Here is a 19,629-nt window from a genome sequence, read left to right as displayed (position 1 = left end):
TAAATACAATAAATTATAGAGTTTTCAAATTTTAATAAGAAAAAAAGCACAGTTTAATATCTTTCATGAGAGAGAAAGATACATTATTCGAACCTATTCATCATCCACTCTATTGCAAGGGATGCGGCGTGTCGTACGCAGAGAGCCCCAAAACTTATATTACCCGTCCAAATTAATTAAATAAACCCAAAATGAAAAGAGAACCAAAGAATATGATGACCTCAATGTCGGGCCAAATCCGATTAATTTATTCGAAAGCGTCACAATAAACCATTATTTCAGAAACATCTCTGAACGGTAGCTTCGATGAATCAGAACTAAAAGTTCTAAGGCATTGTAAACATAATTTATAACAAAATTCTAACGTAGCCTAATTCGTGGAACGGACGGGCTCCGGGAGCAAAAGGGAACGCATAGCACCTAGAACGACGGGCGCGGTATATAGGATATACGGAGGCGCGACCTTGATGCGAGAAACGTACGGAACATTCTCAACGGAGGCGCCTAGCGCAAGCGAAAATTAAATTCTTATGGGACATCAAGGCACGCAAAACAACGAATCACACAACTGATACATTTTTGTAATGAAGTGTAGTCGCAAGGCCAAAAGCACAAAAATGGAATAAATACATCGGCGATAAACGCAGAGACAATATTCCATAAAATTACTAGGAATATAGTCGACGATATGACGCAGAACCTGCAGATAAATCCAAGTCAGTTTGAAATGCACGGGTGCTCGTATCACAAAACGTATTTGCGGAATGTAAAACATACCGAAAGGCCGATGGCATGGGACTCGAAAAATCCGAGAAGGCGACTAACGCAGAGTCGACTTGGGAGGCGGCTAGCCCAGGAGTGTTTCTCCGAATTCAGAAATTCCTTGACTCGTATCCAAAGATAACGTACGCAAACTAAAGACGAAAATCCTAAAGGTTACGAGCATTACGTAACCCTGGTGGGATACGTGAAAACGTTACTAACTCGAGAGAAAGGCGTGGAATCGCAAAGAGGCAAAAATGCATAATCCTTGGCGTTATTTAGGCTCTACCACACAGAACATAACCTCCATTAAAAAACAAAACTGTGAGTGTTTCGTCTCCAACAACGAAATGATTTCTTGTCGGAATTTAATAAGACTAAGTAGCAATAATAATAATTTAGGAATATATGATAACGAGAGGTCGAGGGCTGGAGGCTCAAACTTTCCCATTTAGTTTCTACTTTTCAAGGGTCCGCCATAAATTATACGCGTTTCTGGTTCCCTTCCTTTTTCTTCTTTTTTTTCTCTCATCTTTTCTTCAAATGTTAGAGGACAGGGTTGTCAATCTTTCCATACGTAGAGTCCAGTTTACGACATAATCCTTTGCCAGCCGTGTACTTGCTTCTTTTCCAAGGGTTCATTTTTTCTCAACGGCTAATTCCTTGCACATGCAAAGAAGTTTCCCGTACTTTCCAAATTCCAATATCCAGCTCGAAGGGTGGGGTTTTATGTTTCTTTTGACCAATCAGAATCCTTGGGAGTTGTGACGAAGAGAGGATTCTCTCCTCCATCCCTCGAACCTCTTAGACAAAAATTAGTTCTATCAACGACATCGTGCGAAAGGGTAGCCTAAAACCCTCAATAGTGTAACCGCGTGATCTCAAGGAAAAGCAACCTAAAGTGCAACGTAAATTACAAACTAAAATTACTCTGTCCGTCTCGCTTGCTCGTGTATCTGTATCATCTATAAAAAAATAAATACCAATTTAAAAAAGGTGTCTGTGTTACGCATAAGTGATTCCTCCAAAGACAAAATAAAAATAGAAGCCTTTACACATCTCGAGTGATATTAAATTGTTAACTCGAGTGTAACAAACGTGTGTTGTTACAGTGAGTATCAACCTGAGATGAGAATTCCGGGTCGTTATTATGCCAAAAAGCGTTAAATATCGTTATTAACTTTACATAATGAAACTCATGGTTGTGACGTTCACACACACTGAGACGGTGTCGGCGGTACAACCCGGAAAAACTTCTCGAATTGTCGTTGATCGATCCTCGACGAAATACACTGACGATGTAGAGCTTCCTGTTTAATCTCCCGACTTCGAATGTCCCAATATATCTCCATAATTACTCCGCAAAACTCTAATTTCTGTGCGGATGATCAACACGTGGTTGTGTCATTGAAGCCGGCGTAGATACTGATTTGAATGGCGTCTTGGTGCAGGGAGATAGACGGGAACGTAGCGCTCCATGCGTTGGGATAACGCAGTGATTAGCCTATGGTCGGTAACTTCGGATTCCTACGGGGCTAAGTTTCAATTTCCGCAATGACAACTTTTTATCTTTGCGACCGGATTCTCGGGATCTCCCGGGGTTAGGAGAAACGGAAATAAATACAAGAAAATAGTCTCACGGTTATAATTAAAACTATCGCCCTGATACTAACAATTCTATACATAATTCGACCTTTGGCAATTCACGCGAGGGCAACGGTGGTAATTGATCGCGAGGCCTTCCACCCAAAACCTAAAACGTTCCCATCCTACGCCGTAAATCCGCTATTTGAGCAGCAGTATCCCAACTGCACCTACACATTTTCGCAAAGACAAAAAATGAGGAGCTTTCAAAAATGAGTCACGCAGCTCGTTAATATTTTCGCCTAAGACGCAATAATTTGGTTGGCCCTAATAGAAACCTCAAGGCGCATTAAAGATCCGCAATATTAAATTAGGGCTTAATAACCCTCACTTAAACATAATAAACGCGAAACAAGAACATATAGATAAAAGAAACCGAAATGACAATAACTTCTAACGTCTAATTTCTTCCAAACCTTTTGTTCAATTCATTGAAACCTTTGGCTCGACGGGGTCATTCGCGGTATAATTACAAAAGAAAAATGTGGTAGGTACTCCGCGGTGAGCGAAGGGATTCCCTCAGAATTCCTTACAAAACATATACACATTCCTGATAGATATAAATTAATTGGATCAGAACTTGAAGGCTCACCAGCAATTTATTGATGGCCAAAAAAATCCATCCATACATTTCAATAACTCATCTACACTCATAAAACTGCTGTTACTTGTTAGTTTCTCAAGTTTTTTTGATGAGTTCATTCATTGCAATCTGTGACAAATGATACCCCCAGTAGAAATTACCAAACATTGACAACAGGGCCAAGCTTGGTTGACTCAAAGCTGTCAAGCCCGGTATTTCTTACTATAGATCCAGTTTCAATCGACGGTGATGCCAATCTGAGGCTAGGAAGTTTCGTAAATAGCTTTGGTTTCAGCCAATGGTCATACCAATAGAAAAATTATAGAAAATTGATTGGATTCGACTATTTTTCATTTTCATTTAAAAAATCAATAATTGTCTCATGTTAATGATTGATTAATTTCAAGTTGATCAATTAAATGGAAACCACCAACACGACTTAATGTATGCAATACGAAGTTTCGTATACATTACATATAAGTTCTTGATAGCATAGACAGCATAGACAGCAGCTTGAGAGCATAATAATGTTGTAAATGGAGAATAACATAAATATATGTTAATTTTGACTTCCAGTCTATTTTATCTCAAGACCTGATGGTCAAAGCGAGTCTTGGGTTTAGATAAGTTTCGATCAGGCCTGCTTTATACTGATGGGCCTATGTTGGGCCTCACCCTTGGACCAAGCCGTTCTTTCTAAGCTTAATCCAATGTTTCACTTCCAGAATATCCCACGCTAGGCCCAAGCTGCGGCGCCAGTCTAGAAAGAGACTTAGCCCAATTCCTAACTGGGGCGCTGCGTCTCCGTTATATGGTGACCAATCGAGGGTTAAGATGTATGACAATCTCTTTACGCTGATCCAGATACCGGACGTCCGATCAAAAGGCTCGCTGAGATGCGGAAATTTTTACACTATCCGTCATTCGCGGAGATATTTAATTTCGCTTTCTACTATTTACCACTAGATTCCGTCTTCAAATGATTTACTCCTACTAAAAAAGTAATAACATCTGGCCACTCATTTCTTCTCCAAACACAATACAAAATTCTGTACAGAATTCCCAGTACTTCGCATCATAAGAGCTGTCCATCTGTTCGATTCCAGCACCCGAGCTACGGAGAGACTACGATGAAGAAGGCGATCCATCATTACGGTCATTCTCATCTGTCACTTTTTTTCTCTCCCTAAGTTTATTGTCCTCCCATACCTATCACGCAGTCTCTTGCAAAAAATATTCATTTTCGAAGAAATTTATCTCGCGTCAAGACTGGAAATGTTGACGGATTATCCACTTTTTCCGACTTCTCTCTCCTGTTTTAATGTATTCTTCAGGTGACGATAGCATTTTGCGATCAAAATCTCAATAGGGCATTAAGAGACGAAGATATTCTTATTTTAGTTATTGAAATCGACTAAATAGCACAGTAGTTATGCTACTGATGTTATCTCTGCAACGAAATATTTGAAAAATCTGAAAAAAATTTGGCGACAGTTTTTTATCTACCTTTATTCCTAAAAAATTGGCGTTAATTTTTCAACACAGCAGGGTCAACACCTGATGAATTTCAGGTAGAATATGCGATATATTTCTTCGATGATTGTCTTCAAGTACTGGACATGAAATCTACGAAAATTTTGAAACACTCAATATTCCAACCTCCGTCAACAGCTCTGGCTTTTCACTCCAGCTAAGCCATAGACTTCATAAACGAAAAAAATATGACTCATATGACACTATGTAAATCTCGCCGTCACTCAGTCATTTTCTGAACTGCAACGAATGGAAACCCTGAATGTTAGAAGAAAAAGTGGAGCGTAACGTGAAGATTCACGTGAAAGTACGATGCGACCTTGAAAACACCGCATAACAATAAATGGATATTGGAGCGATGATAACAACAATCTGTAATCTTTAAGCCGATTTATATAAAACACACAGTTACGTAACCTGTGAGACCTCCACGATTCCACGATTTTTTGTCTTATAACAACCTGAGAGTCTTATTACGATTATTCTACGATTTCCAATTCCGAAATAATTTTTTAAAAACACCAATTATTAAGATGGAGTAGAGAGGACAGCACAAACAGATGAATTCTTGAACAATAAGGTAACTTGACAAAATTGTTTTGTAAAGTGAAGAATAAAAAAATTATTGGAAGATTTAATAAAGACTTACCGCCGCTCTTCTTCTTCTTGCGTTTCTTCCGAAGCTCCTTTATGTCCTGAACCAATCCCAACTCCAAAAGTTTCTCTTTTATTTTAGGCTTTGGTCGTTTTATCCTCAAGCCATCGTGAATGAGTTCAACTGGATCTGAATTTAATAAAAATTTAATCATGTAATTTTGTTGGTGAATTTTTTTGCATCAAACAAGAGAAGAGAACACTTCCCTTCCCTTGTTAGGATTTCTGTGGTTCCTCGTAGCTCAGTCGGTAAGAGTGCGAGACGCGATACTGGCGGACCCCTCCTCGATTCCCGATTATGTTAAAGCGGAAATTTTTTCTCTAATTCTGATTCTGTTGGAATTTTCCCGAATTTAAACTGTAAACTCAAATTCCTAATATCAGAATAATCAGTTTTTATTCTGTTTCGTGAAGGCGTGTGTCACAGCTGACCTAGACTGACTGATTATCCAGTGTAATAATTACTAGGTCAACAATTAAATTTACTATTGTGTCCACCAGGTTTCCATTAATTTAATTGTGTATCATCAAACACGATGAGTACTATGTGAGTTATCTCCCATCCAAATATCCGTATTCATAGCGGAGCGTTTTTTTATGTTATTATATGTATTTTTGAAATTTCAAAAATAGACTAATATATGTTAATAATTAATGCAGCACAATACATGTGTAGTGTCTTTATTGATAATGCCATTTCTCTGAGGCTCTAATATTTTCCAGGAGTCACCCCCTGTGAAATGCAGGAAAAGGAGAGGGGGTATATCCTTTTTAATAGCACATTGGAAAATTAGTTTGTTTTCAAGAAGAAAATAATACAAACCAAAGTAATAGATGGCTTACTATTTTATGCAATAAATCAACGTTTTCAACTTATAAATCGGTGTAACTTATGAAGGGTTGATATCGTAATATGTTGATCCCAATAATACTGAATTTCCGAGAGCTTTGAGAATCGAAGAACATTTGAATTTTAATATGCTACATATGAAATTCAAATGTTCACTTCCGTTGGATATCTTTTCGGATGGCTAGGGAGAGGAAGCGTATTCAGTGATAATAATAACAAAAATCAGGATAATAGTAATGACAATAGTAATACATTGTTCCAAAAAAATTGTTGTAAAAATATGTACTTGTCAAATAATAGTGCATGATAATATTCGTTTTTGTGTGTGAATTTATTTGCTGTAAGAAGAACGCATGCCTCCATGTGCAAGTATCTCCAAATCGATTGTTAGAATAAAAAAAAAATGTTCAGATCTTTTTTGTAATTTCATGAGGAGTAATTCTACATTGACGTTTTTCTTCTAATGTCAATATTTATTTAGATATAAAAGGAAAAAGGATGAAAGCCCGTATTCCAATGTGAATAGCTCTGTAAATATCGTTTAAACAATAGTTCCGGGGTGAATTTGGGGGATAATTTTTAATTATTCTCTTCCTTCACATTAATATAAGGGATAGAAGCATAAAAACCTTTGATAAGAATTTTTCGACCAAAAAAATCCTTGAAGCCTGGTTTATTGGTCCAAAATGCTATCGCGTATCGCAATTATGGGGAAAATCTGATGAGTAATATTAACGCTTCTACCGATGTATCATCCCTTAATCTGATCGAGATCTACTTCACGAACGGACCTTTCTTCTGCCGATAGAACAACTGAGGCAATTGACACAACAAAAGGAAAAAATTAATTCCAACGTAACTAGAGACTACTTTTATTACCGTCATCATCCTTCACTTTGTCCCACATCTCCGTCAGTTGTGCAATTTCTTCCTCTCCCCATTCCTTGGGTAGACGTTTCTGTATTTCACTTCTTACTCTCTGAAACAAAAAGCATGAAAAGAAAATTTCATTACTCGGTTACCTTTTCCTCTTCCCCAGGTTCCTCGTCTTTTTTTCCTCCTCCGTTAAAAAGTTAAGCTTTTCATAATGAACTCTAAATTTACGTTTAATATGAAGAGAAAGAATTGTAAGGAAACAACTAAAGCACCATGAATCACGTTAAAATGAAACTATGTGTAAAATTCCTTAAAGTTTTCATCTTTGAATTCTACGTCCAGGAAAAATATCATTTGGACATATTATTTCAAAGGTTAGTAGCATTTCACAATGAAGAAATGAAAAAGTTTTTCGAGACAATGAGAAAAAGAAATTGGAACGACGGAGGTGAAGTAATTTCATATCAGACGAACAAAAATTTCTGGGGGATTGTCTCACTGGAATTTCAATCCCTAGCGGATCCACATTTTACCTCGAATTTTCCTTAAATATTTTTCTCTCTTCGTACATTTTTTTCCCCATCTTGGAATATGCTCAACGTTTGAGAATTTAGTTATCCCCTGAGTGTTTTATTTTTTTTTTCATCCTATTGATATTTTATTTTCTCTGCTAAATCATTGATGTTGTTTGTTTGTGGGTGTGAACGTTGTACGAATGTAAAAAAACTCGGATGAGAAAAATCGCGTGCGGTGTAGTGCCAGGATGTGATCGTTGGGGGAAAAAGGGGTGAGATGTAAAGTGAATGCTTGGAAAAAATGTGGAAGAAAAAAAATTGGCAGTGAAAACTGCTTTCGGATATCGATATTTTAACTCAACGAATAATATGGGAACATTTTTTTTTCTACAATCGAGCTTCTCCCGTTTTGTCTCTACAGTTATTGTCTGGTGGGAGTGATAATTCATGCTTATTCAGTGAACGATTAAAACAAAGCCTCCCTTTACTGATGCAGGGATGAAAAAACTTGGAATTGTTATACTCGAGGGGAGTGGAAAAAAGTGCATAGAGTTTACGGTCTCGTTTTTCCTATTTGGCCTTTTCTGAGCTTTTTTCTTTCATCTTTTATTGTACGTTTACTTGGAAAAAATTCTAATTACTGCCAGCAGTGAGCCACGGTAATTAGTCGGTGGATTTTTAATTGACGGTAGGAGGTGTTTACCTTGGAATTTACAATCAAGTGGAGCTCCTTGAGTTTCTTTATCACTCCACGTCTTGTGCGATTATCACTGATGAGGTTCTCCAAAATCCAATCGACTAAATCTGAAAATAATTATGTGTGAGAATTATTGGGAATATACAAAACGGAGTTGGTGTTGGAGTTGGTCCCGCAATAAATCTATACCGATTCACATCTGGGATAGTGCATTTAGGTGGTTCAATAATTAATCAGCAATTAACCTTCCATTTTTATGTATTTAGTCCGATTATTAAGTCAGTCACAATATTCATATTTTTTAAATATAAAATTGAATATTTTATTTTACATTTCTTATATTCAATGGTCTATGTTACTGTTGTTTAATACAGTTGAGGTTTTTTTATACGTATCCGGATGCCATTCAAACTAACAAAAAAAACTACTGTGGCTGTTTTTTTTCCTTTTTGCATAGCCACCTTCTCTGTCCGTAGTTGCAGATAATCAGTAATTGATAACGCTGCGAATTTTGAAGGAGTAATTACGCATTTCATAGTTTACGTTCAGTATTTTTGGAAAATATAATCAAGCCACAGAAAATTAATGAAAAAACCATAACAATATAAGTACTGGCAAGAAGATAAATAACGAGAAAAATATCTTCCATGCGGGAATATATTCTGGTATCTACAAATTTTAATTTTGCGACATCTGGAACCTGCTTCCCCATTGTACTATAGTTGACTTGCGCAGCCTTTGCTAGTAGTCTGCCTAGAATATTTTTTATATCAGCCTCGTAACTTCCTGAGTCTTGTATCATGTTTTCGAAGAAATTCCTGTAAAAAGCAAGCAGATGAAATTTACAGTTGAGAATGTCAATATGTGGTCAAAGAAAGCTTACTAGAGTCTGCTGTTTCTTCAGTGCTTTCTGCTGTTATCTGTGTTTCTCAAAATTTTCTGAGATTGCCTGTATAAAATCTTTCCTTTGCTCCATCAACAGTTGTTTTTCTATTCATAGATACCGTTAAATTGTAAAATATCTTTTCACTATCGCATTGCAAACTTCGTTTTACAATCTTACAATTTCACAAGTTTTGCAAAATAACTTTGGCTCCTGCGTCAATGTATGGAATTCTGTTAGGAATTCTACAAATAATCAAATATTTAGTGGAAAATTATCACTAAATTGACCATAGAAATTATTCAAGATTATTCATTCCGTTTAATTCTGCATTTGCTTGGGCGCGTAAAGTCTCAACTGTCTCATAGGCAAATTGGGCGTCATTTTTTTGAGGTCTTGAAGTAGGCAATCAACCATTTCTTAGATTTCGACTAATACCAGCAGATGTTGGCAAATTTGACCCCTCGTTACGTGGCACTGAGTTGTCAACGTCTGCACTTGCCTCCTGGATAGTTTCTGCCAGGGTCTCTTCACCTACAGAAGGTAAGAGAAGGGATCGGTTATTGCAAAGCATTGTTGTTGCCATGTCATTCGACCTAAGGAAAGACTGCTGGTGTGAAGACTCTGAGTCAGTGGATTCCAATCCAGGACATTTATTCTAGGCGTATTCTAGCCTACGTCCCCCATGTGTAGGATTCTAATGAAAAAGAAAAGCCATAAAACAAGGACAAAATGAAATATGCATCCATTAGATTTCATAAAAAAGGAATAGATTATTGTCTCTAAAGAGTAAGGATTGATTATACCTGCGTGACTTAATACTTCAATGGCAGAAGGATGTAATATCTTAATTAATGTATCCATACCATTTGCCTCCTTTTCTAGCCATTTGCATGTCAATTGCTCATCCGTGGCCAAGATGGTTTACGATGATGGCACAACTTCTACTAATACCTCTCCTTTCTCGTCAAATTCATTCAGAAACATGCCAATCGGATAAGACTCTCCCTGGTTCTGACTATTTTCGTCAGACATTCTAAAAAAAGTTTCAATAAATTATTTTTTCGCCCCAAACGTTCAATTAGATATTAATACAGTCAGCTAAATTGTTGCTTACCTGATAAATTTCGATCGAATCCAACACAAAACATGAAAATTGAAAGATCGTATTCTCAAACGTAATAAAGCACTTCTGTATGTTAAGACACAGTACACTATATTGTCGATTGACTAATCAACCGGGAGCCAAATTAATTCCTTGAATATCGTCTTGAAAAGATACTTTAAATTACAGATCTCAATAAGAAAAGTTTTAACCGCACGCATACACAGCTAAAAATAATAGGTACAATTATTCACGGTAATTGCTGACGCTTTGATGGGCGCGAAAACAACAGGTCTCAACATGTATCGCCCCTACTCCTGTAGGCAATTTGTCATCAAAGTGGGAAGGAGGAAGGGGTCGCCAACTATTGTCCTGTATGTCCCCTATTCCTCAATAAAAATATTATCGGTTGTCGATTAAAAATTTTATTAATCTTAGAATAATTAATCAACCAAGATAAATATCCATTGTAAATGGAAATTATCATTAAAAACGAAGAAGATATGAGGTGTCAGTGGAAAATCCAAATTATAATAGGGAGTATATAAAATAAGGGAGGTTAGTTGCAATCATTCCCTTTTGCTTCTATTCATTTTTATCTATTCATTTAATGCATTTGAATTTGATCGGCATCAATGATTGGCAAAACTTATTTGTTTTTTATAAATCATCAATTTTAGTCAATTATTGTTTTTAGCTTTTCCAAGCGTGGAAAAATAATATTTCTCAATAATTAGAAAATTTACTGCTAATGAATTGTAGAGCATCGACATTTCATAATTTTAATTCTCAACACTAATAAAAACGGACTTCATCTGAACAGATGAACATGGGTAAAGAGCAAGGTCCTTCGAAAACCCCCCAACCTCAATGATGCCGACATATCTTCAGATAGATAGAGTTTTTTGAATACATTCTTACTACTTAGGTCAACAAATCCTTCAAGATAACAACCGCTGGCATCATTGCTAGGAAATTTAATGTCTGTTTTTATCAACATTCTCCTGATCAAAAATATTGTGCCATTTTTTAGGTAAATTATATTATTTGGCTCTTTTCCAGCAATATATTTCCACCAAGATACCTCGGAGCTGAAGTGACTGAACGGGGATCACGTCGTCTCCGTTACGACGTTGTGATTCAGAATTAGGAATACTCGGCCGTTACGAATTTCCCACTTTTTCTTCACCTTCGTCAAATCTGATGATTCTGGAGCTGGTAACTTATTAACAGGTTGAGCTGAAGACCTGGATCTGCACTGGACCAATTTTTGTAATTTTCCAAGAAAATTTTCTCCAAAAAAGGCTGAATAACTAGTTAAAGAAGCTTGGAAATGGCTCACATAATCTGCCACATAAGTTACAAGATGCCAATTCATTGTTTAGCAGTCAGGTCCATAATATGTAGGTAGTGATGTAAAAAGTCTTTCTATATTGAATGGCTTGAATGCGAGGGCTCCACTGATTTGGCAACACGGTATTCCCTCACAATATGCAACGTGTTTCGAATATGAACGTAAATTTGTTAGGTGAAATGTTCCAACTATTCAAATTAATTATTGATTTATAAACAACAACGAAACGTTTATAAACAATAACGAATTTTCGTGACAGCAATCATCTTGAGATTTTTTTTCTACTGTCACTTTCGGAAAAGCTTTTTTCTAATCAGTTCTTGCCCAACACCCTTTTCATTCTCCTGTCATGTAACGTAAGTCGTGAATCTGCATAACTATCATCACATTTATGTGTCACACAAATATTACATGAGATATATCAGGAGCACGCAGTGGTTTCGCTATTCATCATAGGATATAATGATAAGAGTCAAGAAGAAACAAATTTCCTCACTTATTATGAAATAATCTGCATTAATCAATAATTACGGATACACTGTTTATTGAAGATGTTGAACACCACGGAATATTTGTAAACCCATGACTTGTAGAACTAAATTCACTGCACAAAGAAGGTTGGGACGAAAATTTTGAAAGTTTCGTCAATTTTCCTCAATTGAAACAACATTACAATGGCTTCAAAATACTCAAATGTACACCAAAATAGCTATTTGATGAATCGATGTCTCATGGCAAACCACGTTAAGTAAAAAATAATATATTGGAAATTAATGATGTATTGATAAAATCGATTAGAAAAACTCCAGAGCCATACATTTTGAATGGTAACTATTCAGCCTAGAACCGCCAAGTCTTTCGAACATTATTATGTAAGAAAAAGTGCAAAAAATCATTCATCTTTTTGAAACAGGGTGACAGCGGTTCTGCTTTCCTAATCGGCAAGAGAATTTTTGGCATAATCTCGGCAGTACCACTCCAGAAGGACTATTATATTTTAACGGATGTCTTTTACTATTTCGAATGGATTGTGAAAATTATTGGCTTGCCAGATGAATTTGACTTCTTGGAGATAGGTTACACTGATAGAAGCCCATAATTTTGGCAATTACATATTATTCTGATAAGAATTTGAAGCGGATTTACGATTAGAAATTTCAAGCATTTGTTTCCACAATACCAATATGACGGGCGAAATTATATTTTTCTCTCATTGTACTGACTAGTGGGGATGCATGAATTGTAACAAATGTTGGTCAAAATATGTCAATCCAACATTTGAAGAGATGAATTGGAGATAAAAAAAATTATCTTATTCCTTTATCCATTGGTCTGTTAAATGTTAAATAATAGTTCTATATGATGGAAAAAACATAGTTGGCGCAAAACCAAGGTGCTTGGCGCCGATTAGAAAATTGAGAATTAAATCGATGGTATGAACTTTAACAAAGACGGTGGCGTGAAAGAGTTGGCGACAAGAACGCGAAAAAAACGCTGTTTTGTATATCAAGGCTGTGTGTATGCACTGAAAAATTCGCCATTGTGAAGATTGATTTTGAGATAATTGTATAAAAATCCGATAAAATTTGTAACTAAAAATCTGAATTTTCAATATATGATAGCTGTCATTGACCTTTACTTTGATAAGTCGTTTCAGCTCGATCGGTCCGGTAGTTCCTGAGATATAGCAATATTTATGAATTTCCCTTTTCCTCAATATCTCAAAAAATACTGCAAGCCTTTCAATTTTTTGTCAAAATGTCGGTCCCATCTATAGCGATCAAAACATTCACATTTTATCGGGTTGAATTTCGAGATATCACCGTTTTTAAGTGTTTACATCATAAACGATATGAACATCATAAATTAACAAAAAAATAGGAATAGCGAGTTGAAATTTTGTACACATCGAGCTCTCATAACATAAAAGCCTGTTACTTTGAGTGGGCGCAATCGGTCAAGCGGTTCCAGAGATATTATACCTTTTGCATAAATGTTTTTTTCTTATTCGTTATTCCTTTTGATATTACAAATGTCTTCTTTGTTTTACAAATGTTTTCGTTGTTTTACAAAGAAAACATTTGCTGCCTCCTTGGTCACACTCACATCGCGAATATCGACGTTTTCATTTTTGAAATTGAATTGTTGTGGATCCATTCGGACCATACTACCAATCAAATTGGTAGAAATGAAGGAATAAGCAATAATAGCGTGTAAAGTATCCGTCTCCTAACTTCTATAGAATAGCATCGGTCGCCAACTTGTTTCTACTTTTTTTTAATTTCAGGGCAAACCAGTACACAAAACTTATTCTTCACGCATGTTTAACAAAAATGAATTTTTGCTTCAAATTTATCAGTGTCGATCTTGTTACTAATTGCTCCTCCTCTAAGCAATGTTTCAAGGAGGAAGGCCGAGCTAGTGAGGTAATTTCTCATCATTCGACCATCAATCTGGAAATAATTACTCAAACAATGTTCTTTATTACCTTGAGTGTACTTATTAGTTTGATGCTCCATGAACAAAGTGCGTAATTCATCCTCTTCTACTTCTGTCCATACGGCACTGGAAACTTTATTATTTCCAACTTCAACGTCATAGCCATCCAACATCTCAGTTGCTTCGCGAGTATTCTTCCAGAAGAGTAGCTCCATGTACGCCTTCCGGTTTTTTCCGGCAGTTTCAGCGAAACGACGAATTATGAAGATGGCAAACTTCTGCAACTCCTGGAACATTTCACGAGTTGGAGTTACTTTTTAGATAATTTTTTTTGCCTCGTGAAACGAGAATAACGTTAATAAATACAACTGTGTTTGGTAAGACCACTCAAAAAATTTCGATGGAGAAAAGATTTGTCAAACTTTGGAAGTAACTTTAAAAATGAATTGTGGAATGTCAGCCCTTTCATTCTCATCTGCTAACAACTCTGAACCACTTTTCTGACATGGAATTCATGAATAAGTCTCTATTTATCGTAAATCATTTACTATACAGAAATGACTTGAAGTTTTACGGACGAATTAGAGATTATGAAGCTGCTGACAGGCTAGCGGCGAGCCCGGTAGACAATTTATCTGACAAATTCCCCATTCCCTACACACATTATCGAAGTCATTTTAGAATAGAGGATTGCTCTAGTACCACAAACATGATTTTAGTACACTCAACAAACAATTTAGAAAAGGCGCTAATTACTTTGAATTATGCTCTAGACAGTCGTTCCACTCTTGGCATAAGCAGTGTAATTTACCCAGAGAATCTATTGTAAGTGTCGATCGTATCACAGACAACCATTAACATCTAGGGGCATTATTACACCGGATTAGATTTATTAATAATTCTGTCTGTTCAGGTGGAGCAAAATCTCAAGATTTTGACCACATCCTGTGGTACTGCCCAAACTTCCAAAGCCAACGAAACAAATTGTGATCCAGGCTGAGAAGGTCTGCCTGTACTTTTCCTTATACAGTGAACGAATATTCAAATGGACCAAACTTTAAGTACATAAAAATAATTTGTTAATATTTAAAGGAATGAAAGTTACGAATTTAATATTAAATCGACACTGTAAGAAATCTTATGTACAGATGCTGATACTTTAAATTTGTTGGTTGACAAAAAAAGTCTTATCAAATTATGGTAATTTTTGTATCCATTCTTATTAAAAGAGGAAGAGATTTCGTATTTGATGCGATTTTGATTTGGATGATGTTCCCTTAACCATAAAGAGAGTCACAATAACACTCGGATTCACGAACAATTGGCGCTGAAGCGCTGAAGCTTAATCTTGCTATGGAGTAAAAATATCATGAAAAAACGGAGTTACAATATTATTTTTGTTATTCGATCGTAATTTATAAAGCGAGGAAGAAGAATGGACATGAGTTGCACCGGACGGGTCAAATGGAGACTTTAAATTTACATCAATATATCTAGATGACTTACCTGAAGATACTAAATGTAAGAGCAGTCAAGCATTGCGCTTTGAATGATGAGAGGCTATTTTAAAAGATTGTTTACTATGGCACGTTCTCATCATTTCAAATACTTTATTAGGATTTAGTGCTGACTTGTGTAAAGACCTCATCTTTTTGAAATTAGAGCTGTGGTTCCTCTAGTATGAATCCATTTCCACTTGTTCAATTAAATTAGGAGTAGCTTTTAATTGCTTGTTGGAAATTAATTCTAATTTAGGTGAAGATAGATTTATGTGATGATTTTCATTGCTTCGTCATTAAAATCAATGTCTTCATATAAATTAGAATTGAATTCCCATAAGCAATTAAGAGGTTCTTCCAACTTAATGGAAACAGTGAAACCTAATTGACATAATGAAAACATCATCTCTGACTGCAAAAAGAGGGGAATTGTCCGTCATCTACTGATCAGTATCATCATATGATGATCATTTGGCCATCTTAAACGAATCGGAAGTTCTATCCACTAAAATGTTGAATTTTGAAATTTCTATTTGTCCATAATGTCATAGAATATGTCAGTATTTTATCACAAACGAAGATACAATTATTGTTGCGTATTTCTGCGACATTTTTATTGCATGACAAGATTGATTAGCAGCGCTACAGCGCTAATGAGTTGTCAACACATTAATGTTCGAGTTAGTAGTCATTTTTATACGACATTGCCATACGTTTTACCCACCATGAATTATATGGGGATTGCCTTGTATGAATCGATTATCACTGACTGACAAATCACTCAATGGCGGGATGGATTTGTGTACCCAGTCAAGTACAAGTCAATGGCTAGTCGATCTTTGTTCAATTGATCGACTGAAGATTGACTAACAATATAGTGGCGATCGCCTGAGGATCCAGTGCCAATCGAATAGCGACCGAGCATCGACCAGCGATCGACCAATCATTCCCTAGTTATTGTAACAGGCCACGCGAGTTTTCCGAAAACCAAAATCTTACAACGTTCTTTCCACAATAACGCGTTGAGTCATTAACTACCAGCCACGAAACGTTTTGGCACTTCGTAAAAGCTAATGCACCATCTCGGACACAAGTTTTATCATTTGTTTATAAGAAGGAAATGCCTAAAGAAATATTCACACTTTCCGAAAATTAATTTAGATAATACTAACTATGTATAAAATTTGTCGAATTTTATTCCTCTAATTAGTTGCAAAATTTGACAACTGAAAGTAGTCAAACGGAACGTATCCAGTCGGTAAATCACCGTCCTCAGGATAGAGCTAATTTCGTCCTATTAGATAGATCACAGGAAATAGTATTCACTACTAACCTTGTGCTCTCCATACTTGGAGTCCAAAATTTTCTGGAAAGTCCTGAAGATCGAAGCTTGGAAAATCATAGCCGGCATTTTCGAGTCCCAGGAAATTCTGTGCAGCATTTTTACCACATAATGATTGATGTCAGCGGGATTTTCCTCAAAGTGAGATAAAAGGATAGCCAGGGCTTTCACGACTCTCACATTAGCAAATCTAAAATTTATAAGAGGCAAAAAATTAATTCCATTCCCCCCTATAATCCGCAGGGAAGGGAAAGCTCTCGAGGATTATTGAATAAATGTACCTTCGCAAGAACTCATCAAAATTGAAATTCGTTTCCTCATACTGCGTGTCTACCTCAGCCTGCTCTTCCTCGTCGAACTCGTCATTGGTCTCATCTAAAAATTAATGAATTTCTCCATTAAACATTTCACAGGGAGTTGATATGTAAAGGACTTGAGAGAAATGTGAGCGACAAAAGGACGAAAATTGTTTCCCGGGGGAAACAATAATACCTTCATTTCACTGGAAGAGTTTATACTCATTGACGTGCATAATTCTTTCCGAAAAGTGAATCAATTCCTATCTGAAATGAATTTCCGATTGGCGAAGAGATAAAACTGCGATTTCATATCGATTTCTACAGGATATTGAAACGAATCATTAATTCGTCCTAATTATAATCCATTACTCAGATATTTGTTCTAATCCTTTAGTCCGTGAAACGGCACTTTATGACCACCGTGTAAGGAGTGATGAAACGTACAATTTATTATTCTGAATTTCACCGAAATTTTCTGCAAATTCTTCCGAGAACTTGCAACTGACCAACGTGCAAAGGCCTTGAGACAACGAAATGTACTACGAAATATTCTATTCCCTTTATTTTTGAATTTTTCTCTGAAGTCAGTATTTTTTACGATTGACGATGTCCTCACTTCTCTGTGGTGATATTTCCTCGCTTCGATTGCCCGTCTTATTTCTTCTAATAATACCTCATGAAATTATTGCCACAGGCACTTCAATATTTTGGATTTTAGAGGGGATGGAGTAATTTTTGCAGGTACATTTTCAACAATGAAAGGGAAAAGAAAAGTCATGAAGATGAACTTTCGTTCCTAAATATTGCATTATTCAATTTTGTATTAGAGTAATATAATGATATGAACGTTATCTTTTATGAGTGATACATTTCCTTCAAAATAAAAAACATTATTCTCCTTTTATTGATTTTTTTAAAATAACAAGTGATGACAGTGACACCAAAGTAGTGTATTATGACTCTAGTGAGTGATAGTATGTTGTGCCACACGTCAAGAAAAATACCGTTTTGAGGAACGACGTGAGATTAACCAAATTTTCAGTAGTTACACCCCAAGACCTTCAAAATTATCGGATATTTCCCGAGAGTTTCGTTGCGTAGCAACGAGAGGGATAAGATTCGCAGAAAAACCCTCGCGCTTCGCGCTCGGGTTTTTTAACCTGCGAACCTTATCCCTCTCGTTGCTACGCAACGAAACTCTCGGGAAATATCCGATTAATTTTGAAGGTCGAGGGGTATTTGGCTGGATTATTTTTTTCATTCCAATTGCAAACAATTAAATGTGTGGCATTTCACGTCATATAGTATGGTTGTTCACTCGTAGTCCTGGCTTCTCCAGCGTATATTTTTTGTCTGCACAAAATGCAGAGAATTATTTCCAAATTGTGGCTTTTGTCTTCACTGTATTATTAGGAACATTTTTTTTAATTTTTTGATCAATAATCTCCAAGGATTCCCGTCCAAATCTGCTCATGTCGAGGTAAAGTCTTTGAACTTGATTTTTTGTAATGACAGTTTTGGGGTTTGAAACGCGTACAAATTGTTTATCGGATATTTTCATTGCTTAGCAACAAACAGGGAAATATCCGAAAAATATCCGAAGTAAAACTCTCTTACTTGTACCACGTGACGGGAAATGCCACCATTTGATTGGTTGAAATTGGGATGAAAAAAATAATCACTAAAAATTCGGGAACTCTACGCATTGAATGACAGAAGGAAAAATTTAGTTTATTCAATAATTAATTTGTTATTTATTAATTTAGTCGATTGGCGTACCTCAGGTTTTTTCATTTCAACTTCAAAAATTAACCATTGAAAGAATCAAATTTTCAATGGGATAGTATGGAGTGCTCTTTACTTAGTAACGAAATTCCGCGGTGCAGGGGCGCCATCCGTGAGAGTTTAAAAATTGTGTTCTCCGAGTTCAGTGTCACCAAAACACTACAGTACAAAATAAATGTTTTAAATATACTGACCCTTTTCATTATTCAAAAAGCTCTCAACGTTCTCTTCGTCGTTCTCCTCCGGTTTTTCCTCAGCTTCCTCAACCACTGAAACAAAAAACAAAAAAACAAAATATATATGAATTCAACAAACAGAGAACGAGCTCACAAACATATGTTCGCGTTGGCTTTGATAATAATTTTCGATCGCAAGTTGGGAAATTCACAAGCCGGAAATTACACGAAACTCGCTTGATGTTTAGTGGCTGGGTAAAACTCCATGGATGTGAAGCAATAGTTGGCAACTTGTATTGCAATAGAGGCCCTACCGTATACATACACACGCATCCCAGGCGAACAAAACAGGTTGTAACAAGTTCGACGTGGGGGACTGTTACGATCACAGAGAAATACTGATTCGTAAACCAAGTTAAATGACAGATGAACAGAGGGAGCGTTAAATGGAGACGGAAGTGAGAAACTCCCCAGACCCATTTGCAATCGTCACCCATACATTAATAATCATAATAATAATAATAATAAAAACTTCGTTTATCTGAGTCAATGGAGAACCGGCGACGGGATTCAGCGTTTGTTTAAAGAAGATAAAAAAATGAAAGGGGCGGCGGGAGAACGAATAAAGTGAGG

The 19,629-nt window shown here is 36.2% G+C and overlaps 1 protein-coding gene and 1 long non-coding RNA gene across 2 annotated transcripts in view; both read right to left on the bottom strand.

The window, feature by feature from the left end:
- Nucleotides 1-19,629, bottom strand: part of LOC135159777 (protein timeless homolog) — a 328,531-nt gene that overhangs the window by 10,889 nt on the left and 298,013 nt on the right. The window contains exons 15-21 of the mRNA XM_064115817.1: nt 19,015-19,089; nt 17,018-17,111; nt 16,728-16,926; nt 13,945-14,182; nt 8,121-8,221; nt 6,906-7,005; nt 5,172-5,306 (exon numbers count right to left, since the gene is read on the bottom strand). Coding sequence (XP_063971887.1) covers nt 5,172-5,306; nt 6,906-7,005; nt 8,121-8,221; nt 13,945-14,182; nt 16,728-16,926; nt 17,018-17,111; nt 19,015-19,089 — 942 coding nt within the window. The remainder of the gene's footprint in view (nt 1-5,171; nt 5,307-6,905; nt 7,006-8,120; nt 8,222-13,944; nt 14,183-16,727; nt 16,927-17,017; nt 17,112-19,014; nt 19,090-19,629) is intronic.
- Nucleotides 8,515-10,390, bottom strand: LOC135159782 (uncharacterized). Its single transcript, XR_010298458.1, has 3 exons — nt 9,864-10,390; nt 8,998-9,694; nt 8,515-8,932 (listed from the first exon to the last, which is right to left on the bottom strand). It is a non-coding gene; the product is annotated as an uncharacterized LOC135159782 (long non-coding RNA).

This window comes from Diachasmimorpha longicaudata, chromosome 2, assembly GCF_034640455.1.
Source record: "Diachasmimorpha longicaudata isolate KC_UGA_2023 chromosome 2, iyDiaLong2, whole genome shotgun sequence".
NCBI classification, from domain to species: Eukaryota; Metazoa; Arthropoda; class Insecta; order Hymenoptera; family Braconidae; genus Diachasmimorpha; species Diachasmimorpha longicaudata.
Note: the sequence above shows the minus strand (reverse complement) of the source record. Positions and strands in the feature narration are given on the sequence as shown.